General features: G+C 46.7%; 1 protein-coding gene across 1 annotated transcript in view; it reads left to right on the forward strand.

Moving 5' to 3' along the window:
• The window catches only part of usp33 (ubiquitin specific peptidase 33), a 121,128-nt gene that overhangs the window by 50,407 nt on the left and 60,635 nt on the right, over positions 1-10,086 (forward strand). Inside the window, exons 10-11 of the mRNA XM_065013829.1 lie at positions 1,562-2,045; positions 4,722-4,862. Coding sequence (XP_064869901.1) covers positions 1,562-2,045; positions 4,722-4,862 — 625 coding nt within the window. The remainder of the gene's footprint in view (positions 1-1,561; positions 2,046-4,721; positions 4,863-10,086) is intronic.

The raw sequence follows: 10,086 nt of genomic DNA on the forward strand, positions 1-10,086 counted from the left end.
CAATGGGTGACATGTCTGGTATGCAGGCCATGGAAGAACTGGGACATGTTCAGCTTCCAGGAATTGTGTCCAGATCCTTGTGACATGGGGCCCTGTATTATCATGCTGAAACGTGAGGTGGTGGCTGTGGATGAATGGCACAGCGATGGGCCTCAGGGTCTCATCACGGTATCTCTGTGCATTCAAAGTGCCATCAATAAAATGCCATTGTTCGTTTTCCGTAGTTTGTCTGCCCATACCATAACCCCACCGCCACCATGGGGCACTCTGTTCACGACGTTGATATCTGCAAACCGCTCGTCCACACGACGCAAGTGAAGCCGGTTGGATGTACTGCCAAATTCACTAAAACAGTGTTGGAGGTGGCTTATGGTAGAGAAATTAACATTAAATTCTCTGGCAACAGCTCTGGTGGACATTCCTGCAGTTAGCATACCAATTACACACTCGTTCAATTTGAGGCATCTGTGGCATTGTGCTGTGTGACAAAACTACACATTTTAGTGGTCTTTTATTGTCCCCTGGACAAGGTGCACCTGTGTAATGATCATGTTTAATCAGCTTGTTGACATGTCAGGTGGATGGATTATCTTGGCAAAGGAGGAATGTAAAGTAAATTTGTGCACAACATTTGAGAGAAATAAGCTTTTTGTGCATATGGAACATTTCTGGGATCTTTTATTTCAGCTCATGAAACATGGAACCAACACTTAACATTTTGCATATGTTTACATTCGGACTCTGAGGTTCTTGTGCTGTGTGATGGATCAGCTCCACGAGGAATATAACCATATATGTCTAAGATACAGTGCCTTCAGAAAATATTTGTTGCTTTAATATCTGTTTCCATTAGGACTAGATCCATACTATACTATAAACCTGTTTCCATTAGGACTAGATCCATACTATACTATAAACCTGTTTCCATTAGGACTAGATCCATACTATACTATAAACCTGTTTCCATTAGGACTAGATCCATACTATACTATAAACCTGTTTCCATTAGGACTAGATCCATACTATACTATAAACAGTATATACTAACTATATATGATCTATGTCTACTTCAGGACTCTCAGGTGTTCCTAATGTTTTGTCCAGTGTGTATGTGTAGGACAGTATATACTAACTATATATGATCTATGTCTACTTCAGGACTCTCAGGTGTTCCTAATGTTTTGTCCAGTGTGTATGTGTAGGACAGTATATACTAACTATATATGATCTACTTCAGGACTCTCAGGTGTTCCTAATGTTTTGTCCAGTGTGTATGTGTAGGACAGTATATACTAACTATATATGATCTACTTCAGGACTCTCAGGAGTTCCTAATGTTTTGTCCAGTGTGTATGTGTAGGACAGTGTATACTAACTATATATGACCTATGTCTACTTCAGGACTCTCAGGTGTTCCTAATGTTTTGTCCAGTGTGTATGTGTAGGACAGTGTATACTAACTATGACCTATGTCTACTTCAGGACTCTCAGGTGTTCCTAATGTTTTGTCCATTGTGTATGTGTAGGACAGTGTATACTAACTATATATGATCTACTTCAGGACTCTCAGGAGTTCCTGCGCTGTCTGATGGACCAGCTCCACGAGGAGCTGAAGGAGCCACTGGCCGAGCCCCCCGACAACGACCAACACTCGCACGCCATCGCCATGGACGACTGCCCCGAGGACGACAGCCGCAGCCAATCCGACGGAGACTTCCAGTCGTGCGAGTCTTGCGGCAGCAGCGAGCGGGCGGACAACAAAGGCGGGAGCGGGGATGGTCGGTCGGCGGCGGCGCCGTCGGGGGAGGTGTCTAACGAGGCAGAGATGCTGATCCCTGATGTACCTGACTCCTCCCACTCCTCGCGTCAGACCAATAGGGAGTGGCAGAAGGAGAAGAACCTGATCAACAACCTCTATCGGGGGTCAGGGGGCGCAGGGTTGTCAGGGGGAGACCTGTATAAAGACGTGGATACCACTTCCGAGGCCGTGCCCACCATCAGTAACCAGGGAGCCATCAAGGTCCAGATACAGGGAAGCATGGCTGGTAGGTACACCTTTATTTAACAGCTGGATGGATGAATCAAGTAGGTTCAAACCATCACGGCAGTCTAGCTTGCCTCAACATTGTGTTAGCCCGCTGAGCCTGTCTGTACCTCATTGTGTTAGCCCGCTGAGCCTGTCTGTACCTCATTGTGTTACCCCGCTGAGCCTGTCTGTACCTCATTGTGTTAGCCCGCTGAGACTGTCTGTACCTCATTGTGTTAGCCCGCTGAGCCTGTCTGTACCTCATTGTGTTACCCCGCTGAGCCTGTCTGTACCTCATTGTGTTACCCCGCTGAGCCTGTCTGTACCTCAACATTGTGTTAGCCCGCTGAGCCTGTCTGTACCTCATTGTGTTAGCCCGCTGAGCCTGTCTGTACCTCATTGTGTTAGCCCGCTGAGACTGTCTGTACCTCATTGTGTTAGCCCGCTGAGCCTGTCTGTACCTCATTGTGTTAGCCCGCTGAGCCTGTCTGTGTGCCTCATTGTGTTAGCCCGCTGAGCCTGTCTGTGTGCCTCATTGTGTTAGCCCGCTGAGCCTGTCTGTACCTCATTGTGTTAGCCCGCTGAGCCTGTCTGTACCTCATTGTGTTAGCCCGCTGAGCCTGTCTGTGTGCCTCAACATTGTGTTAGCCCGCTGAGCCTGTCTGTACCTCATTGTGTTAGCCTGCTGAGCCTGTCTGTACCTCATTGTGTTAGCCCGCTGAGCCTGTCTGTGTGCCTCAACATTATGTTAGCCCGCTGAGCCTGTCTGTACCTCATTGTGTTAGCCCGCTGAGCCTGTCTGTACCTCATTGTGTTAGCCTGCTGAGCCTGTCTGTGTGCCTCAACATTGTGTTAGCCCGCTGAGCCTGTCTGTACCTCATTGTGTTATTCTGCTGAGCCTGTCTGTGTGCCTCAACATTGTGTTAGCCCGCTGAGCCTGTCTGTACCTCATTGTGTTAGCCCGCTGAGCCTGTCTGTACCTCATTGTGTTAGCCTGCTGAGCCTGTCTGTGTGCCTCAACATTGTGTTAGCCCGCTGAGCCTGTCTGTACCTCATTGTGTTAGCCTGCTGAGCCTGTCTGTGTGCCTCAACATTGTGTTAGCCCGCTGAGCCTGTCTGTACCTCATTGTGTTAGCCCGCTGAGCCTGTCTGTACCTCATTGTTAGCCCGCTGAGCCTGTCTGTACCTCATTGTGTTAGCCCGCACCTCATTGTGTTAGCCCGCTGAGCCTGTCTGTACCTCATTGTGTTAGCCCGCTGAGCCTGTCTGTACCTCATTGTGTTAGCCCGCTGAGCCTGTCTGTACCTCGTGTTAGCCCGCTGTGCCTCATTGTGTTAGCCCGCTGAGCCTGTCTGTGTGCCTCATTGTGTTAGCCCGCTGAGCCTGTCAGTGTGCCTCATTGTGTTAGCCCGCTGAGCCTGTCTGTGTGCCTCAACATTGTGTTAGCCCGCTGAGCCTGTCTGTACCTCATTGTGTTAGCCCGCTGAGCTTGTCTGTACCTCATTGTGTTAGCCCGCTGAGCCTGTATGTACCTCATTGTGTTAGCCCGCTGAGCCTGTCTGTACCTCATTGTGTTAGCCCGCTGAGCCTGTCTGTGTGCCTCAACATTGTGTTAGCCCGCTGAGCCTGTCTGTACCTCATTGTGTTAGCCCGCTGAGCCTGTCTGTACCTCATTGTGTTAGCCCGCTGAGCCTGTCTGTACCTCATTGTGTTAGCCCGCTGAGCCTGTATGTACCTCATTGTGTTAGCCCGCTGAGCCTGTATGTACCTCATTGTGTTAGCCCGCTGAGCCTGTCTGTACCTCATTGTTTTATCCCGCTGAGCCTGTCTGTGTGCCTCAACATTGTGTTAGCCCGCTGAGCCTGTCTGTACCTCATTGTGTTAGCCCGCTGAGCCTGTCTGTGTGCCTCAACATTGTGTTAGCCCGCTGAGCCTGTCTGTACCTCATTGTGTTAGCCCGCTGAGCCTGTCTGTACCTCAACATTGTGAAAATACTATGCATGTATACAGGGAAGAACGTTTTTCATTAGGAGCTTCATTAAAACATGTAACAATAACTAGTCTGTCTGCATGGTAGAACACCTAACTCCTGTTATGAAGCAGACCATAATACTGTTGGTTACTGGCCCAACGCTCTAACCACTAGGCTACCTGCCGCCCCTCCCCTCTAACCACTAGGCTACCTGCCGCCCCTCCCCTCTAACCACTAGGCTACCTGCCGCCCCTCCCCTCTAACCACTAGGCTACCTGCCGCCCCTCCCCTCTAACCACTAGGCTACCTGCCGCCCCTCCCCTCTAACCACTAGGCTACCTGGCGCCCCTCCCCTCTAACCACTAGGCTACCTGCCGCCCCTCCCCTCTAACCACTAGTCTACCTGCCGCCCCTCCCCTCTAACCACTAGGCTACCTGCCGCCCCTCCCCTCTAACCACTGGCTACCTGCCGCCCCTCCCCTCTAACCACTAGGCTACCTGCCGCCCCTCCCCTCTAACCACTAGGCTACCTGCCGCCCCTCCCCTCTAACCACTAGGCTACCTGCCGCCCCTCCCCTCTAACCACTAGGCTACCTGCCGCCCCTCCCCTCTAACCACTAGGCTAAATGTCCTTGTAGTCCGATCAGCTGGACCGGCAGCTAGCCGTTTTTTAACGGTTAACCTTTTAACATCCCTAGTCTCTTCCTCTCTCCTTCGCTCCAGACTCATTCCCCGAGGTGGTCTCCAGCAGCACCCGACCCCAGACCCCAGTCCCCATGGAAGGACACTCCTTCACCAAGATGTCCTCCAGTCCACCCAGGAACAACTGTGTCTGGCCAGGAATCTCCTCCAACCATCTGAAAAGTATTTACTATGTAGCACATAGAATATCTCTCTGGGGACAGTGCAGTAGTAATGTAGGCAGAAAGATACTGCAGTAGTAATGTAGGCAGAAAGATACTGCAGTAGTAATGTAGGCAGAAAGATACTGCAGTAGTAATGTAGGCAGAAAGACACTGCAGTAGTAATGTAGGCAGAAAGACACTGCAGTAGTAATGTAGGCAGAAAGACACTGCAGTAGTAATGTAGGCAGAAAGATACTGCAGTAGTAATGTAGGCAGAAAGACACTGCAGTAGTAATGTAGGCAGAAATATACTGCAGTAGTAATGTAGGCAGAAAGATACTGCAGTATAGTAATGTGGGCAGAAAGATACTGCAGTATAGTAATGTGGGCAGAAAGATACTGCAGTATAGTAATGTGGGCAGAAAGACACTGCAGTAGTAGTAATGTGGGCAGAAAGATACTGCAGTAGTAGTAATGTAGGCAGAATGATACTGCAGTAGTAGTAATGTAGGCAGAATGATACTGTAGTAGTAATGTAGGCAGAATGATACTGCAGTAGTAGTAATGTAGGCAGAATGATACTGCAGTAGTAGTAATGTAGGCAGAATGATACTGCAGTAGTAATGTAGGCAGAAATATACTGCAGTAGTAATGTAGGCAGAAAGATACTGCAGTAGTAATGTAGGCAGAAAGATACTGCAGTAGTAGTAATGTGGGCTGAAAGATACTGCAGTAGTAATGTAGGCAGAAAGATACTGCAGTAGTAGTAATGTAGGCTACTGCAGTAGTAGTAATGTAGGCAGAAAGACACTGCAGTAATAGTAATGTAGGCAGAAAGACACTGCAGTAGTAGCAATGTGGGCAGAAAGACACTGCAGTAGTAGCAATGTAGGCAGAAAGACACTGCAGTAGTAGTAGTAATGTGGGCAGAAAGATACTGCAGTAGTAGTAATGTCCCCAGAAAGACACTGCAGTAGTAGTAGTAATGTGGGCAGAAAGATACTGCAGTAGTAGTAGTAATGTGGGCAGAAAGACACTGCAGTAGTAGTAATGTAGGCAGAAAGATACTGCAGTAGTAGTAATGTAGGCAGAAAGATACTGCAGTAGTAATGTAGGCAGAAATACTGCAGTAGTAGTAGTAATGTGGACAGAAATACACTGTAGTAGTAATGTGGGCAGAAAGACACTGCAGTAGTAGTAATGTAGGCAGAAAGACACTGCAGTAGTAGTAGTAATGTGGGCAGAAAGACACTGCAGTATAGTAATGTGGGCAGAAAGACACTGCAGTAGTAGTAGTAATGTGGGCAGAAAGATACTGCAGTAGTAATGTGGGCAGAAAGATACTGCAGTAGTAATGTAGGCAGAAAGATACTGCAGTAGTAGTAGTAATGTAGGCAGAAAGACACTGCAGTAGTAGTAGTAATGTAGGCAGAAAGATACTGCAGTAGTAGTAGTAGTAATGTGGGCAGAAAGACACTGCAGTAGTAGTAATGTGGGCAGAAAGACACTGCAGTAGTAGTAATGTGGGCAGAAAGACACTGCAGTAGTAGTAATGTGGGCAGAAAGACACTGCAGTAGTAGTAATGTGGGCAGAAAGACACTGCAGTAGTAGTAATGTGGGCAGAAAGACACTGCAGTAGTAGTAATGTGGGCAGAAAGACACTGCAGTAGTAATGTAGGCAGAAAGACACTGCTGCAGTAGTAGTAATGTAGGCAGAAAGACACTGCAGTAGTAGTAATGTGGGCAGAAAGACACTGCAGTAGTAATGTGGGCAGAAAGACACTGCAGTAGTAGTAATGTGGGCAGAAAGACACTGCAGTAGTAGTAATGTGGGCAGAAAGACACTGCAGTAGTAGTAATGTGGGCAGAAAGACACTGCAGTAGTAGTAATGTGGGCAGAAAGACACTGCAGTAGTAGTAATGTGGGCAGAAAGACACTGCAGTAGTAGAAATGTGGGCAGAAAGACACTGCAGTAGTAGTAATGTGGGCAGAAAGACACTGCAGTAGTAGTAATGTGGGCAGAAAGACACTGCAGTAGTAGTAATGTGGGCAGAAAGACACTGCAGTAGTAGTAATGTGGGCAGAAAGACACTGCAGTAGTAATGTAGGCAGAAAGACACTGCTGCAGTAGTAGTAGTAATGTAGGCAGAAAGACACTGCAGTAGTAGTAATGTGGGCAGAAAGACACTGCAGTAGTAATGTAGGCAGAAAGACACTGCTGCAGTAGTAGTAATGTAGGCAGAAAGACACTGCAGTAGTAGTAATGTGGGCAGAAAGACACTGCAGTAGTAATGTAGGCAGAAAGACACTGCTGCAGTAGTAGTAATGTAGGCAGAAAGACACTGCTGCAGTAGTAGTAATGTAGGCAGAAAGACACTGCAGTAGTAGTAGTATTGTGGGCAGAAAGACACTGCAGTAGTAGTAGTAATGTGGGCAGAAAGACACTGCAGTAGTAGTAGTAATGTGGGCAGAAAGACACTGCAGTAGTAGTAGTAATGTAGGCAGAAAGACACTGCAGTAGTAGTAGTAATGTAGGCAGAAAGATACTGCAGTAGTAGTAGTAATGTGGTCAGAAAGATACTGCAGTAGTAGTAGTAATGTAGGCAGAAAGACACTGCAGTAGTAGTAGTAATGTAGGCAGAAAGACACTGCAGTAGTAGTAGTAGTAATGTGGTCAGAAAGATACTGCAGTAGTAGTAGTAATGTAGGCAGAAAGACACTGCAGTAGTAGTAGTAGTAATGTAGGCAGAAAGACACTGCAGTAGTAGTAATGTGGGCAGAAAGACACTGCAGTAGTAGTAATGTGGGCAGAAAGACACTGCAGTAGTAATGTAGGCAGAAAGACACTGCTGCAGTAGTAGTAATGTAGGCAGAAAGACACTGCAGTAGTAGTAATGTGGGCAGAAAGACACTGCAGTAGTAATGTGGGCAGAAAGACACTGCAGTAGTAGTAATGTGGGCAGAAAGACACTGCAGTAGTAGTAATGTGGGCAGAAAGACACTGCAGTAGTAGTAATGTGGGCAGAAAGACACTGCAGTAGTAGTAATGTGGGCAGAAAGACACTGCAGTAGTAGTAATGTGGGCAGAAAGACACTGCAGTAGTAGTAATGTGGGCAGAAAGACACTGCAGTAGTAGTAATGTGGGCAGAAAGACACTGCAGTAGTAATGTAGGCAGAAAGACACTGCTGCAGTAGTAGTAGTAATGTAGGCAGAAAGACACTGCAGTAGTAGTAATGTGGGCAGAAAGACACTGCAGTAGTAATGTAGGCAGAAAGACACTGCTGCAGTAGTAGTAATGTAGGCAGAAAGACACTGCAGTAGTAGTAATGTAGGCAGAAAGACACTGCAGTAGTAGTAATGTGGGCAGAAAGACACTGCAGTAGTAATGTAGGCAGAAAGACACTGCTGCAGTAGTAGTAATGTAGGCAGAAAGACACTGCAGTAGTAGTAATGTGGGCAGAAAGACACTGCAGTAGTAATGTGGGCAGAAAGACACTGCAGTAGTAGTAATGTGGGCAGAAAGACACTGCAGTAGTAGTAATGTGGGCAGAAAGACACTGCAGTAGTAGTAATGTGGGCAGAAAGACACTGCAGTAGTAGTAATGTGGGCAGAAAGACACTGCAGTAGTAGTAATGTGGGCAGAAAGACACTGCAGTAGTAGTAATGTGGGCAGAAAGACACTGCAGTAGTAGTAATGTGGGCAGAAAGACACTGCAGTAGTAATGTAGGCAGAAAGACACTGCTGCAGTAGTAGTAGTAATGTAGGCAGAAAGACACTGCAGTAGTAGTAATGTGGGCAGAAAGACACTGCAGTAGTAATGTAGGCAGAAAGACACTGCTGTAGTAGTAGTAATGTAGGCAGAAAGACACTGCAGTAGTAGTAATGTGGGCAGAAAGACACTGCAGTAGTAGTAATGTGGGCAGAAAGACACTGCAGTAGTAATGTAGGCAGAAAGACACTGCTGCAGTAGTAGTAATGTAGGCAGAAAGACACTGCAGTAGTAGTAATGTGGGCAGAAAGACACTGCAGTAGTAATGTGGGCAGAAAGACACTGCAGTAGTAGTAATGTGGGCAGAAAGACACTGCAGTAGTAGTAATGTGGGCAGAAAGACACTGCAGTAGTAGTAATGTGGGCAGAAAGACACTGCAGTAGTAGTAATGTGGGCAGAAAGACACTGCAGTAGTAGTAATGTGGGCAGAAAGACACTGCAGTAGTAGTAATGTGGGCAGAAAGACACTGCAGTAGTAGTAATGTGGGCAGAAAGACACTGCAGTAGTAGTAATGTGGGCAGAAAGACACTGCAGTAGTAATGTAGGCAGAAAGACACTGCTGCAGTAGTAGTAGTAATGTAGGCAGAAAGACACTGCAGTAGTAGTAATGTGGGCAGAAAGACACTGCAGTAGTAATGTAGGCAGAAAGACACTGCTGCAGTAGTAGTAATGTGGGCAGAAAGACACTGCAGTAGTAATGTAGGCAGAAAGACACTGCTGCAGTAGTAGTAATGTAGGCAGAAAGACACTGCTGCAGTAGTAGTAATGTAGGCAGAAAGACACTGCAGTAGTAGTAGTAATGTGGGCAGAAAGACACTGCAGTAGTAGTAGTAATGTAGGCAGAAAGACACTGCAGTAGTAGTAGTAATGTGGGCAGAAAGACACTGCAGTAGTAGTAGTAATGTAGGCAGAAAGACACTGCAGTAGTAGTAGTAATGTAGGCAGAAAGATACTGCAGTAGTAGTAGTAATGTGGTCAGAAAGATACTGCAGTAGTAGTAGTAGTAATGTGGTCAGAAAGATACTGCAGTAGTAGTAGTAATGTAGGCAGAAAGACACTGCAGTAGTAGTAGTAATGTAGGCAGAAAGACACTGCAGTAGTAGTAGTAGTAATGTGGTCAGAAAGATACTGCAGTAGTAGTAGTAATGTAGGCAGAAAGACACTGCAGTAGTAGTAGTAGTAATGTAGGCAGAAAGACACTGCAGTAGTAGTAATGTGGGCAGAAAGACACTGCAGTAGTAGTAATGTGGGCAGAAAGACACTGCAGTAGTAATGTAGGCAGAAAGACACTGCTGCAGTAGTAGTAATGTAGGCAGAAAGACACTGCAGTAGTAGTAATGTGGGCAGAAAGACACTGCAGTAGTAATGTGGGCAGAAAGACACTGCAGTAGTAGTAATGTGGGCAGAAAGACACTGCAGTAGTAGTAATGTGGGCAGCAGAAAGACACTGCAGTAGTAGTAATGTG

The sequence above is a fragment of the Oncorhynchus nerka genome, linkage group LG9b (genome assembly GCF_034236695.1).
Source record: "Oncorhynchus nerka isolate Pitt River linkage group LG9b, Oner_Uvic_2.0, whole genome shotgun sequence".
Lineage (NCBI taxonomy): Eukaryota > Metazoa > Chordata > Actinopteri > Salmoniformes > Salmonidae > Oncorhynchus > Oncorhynchus nerka.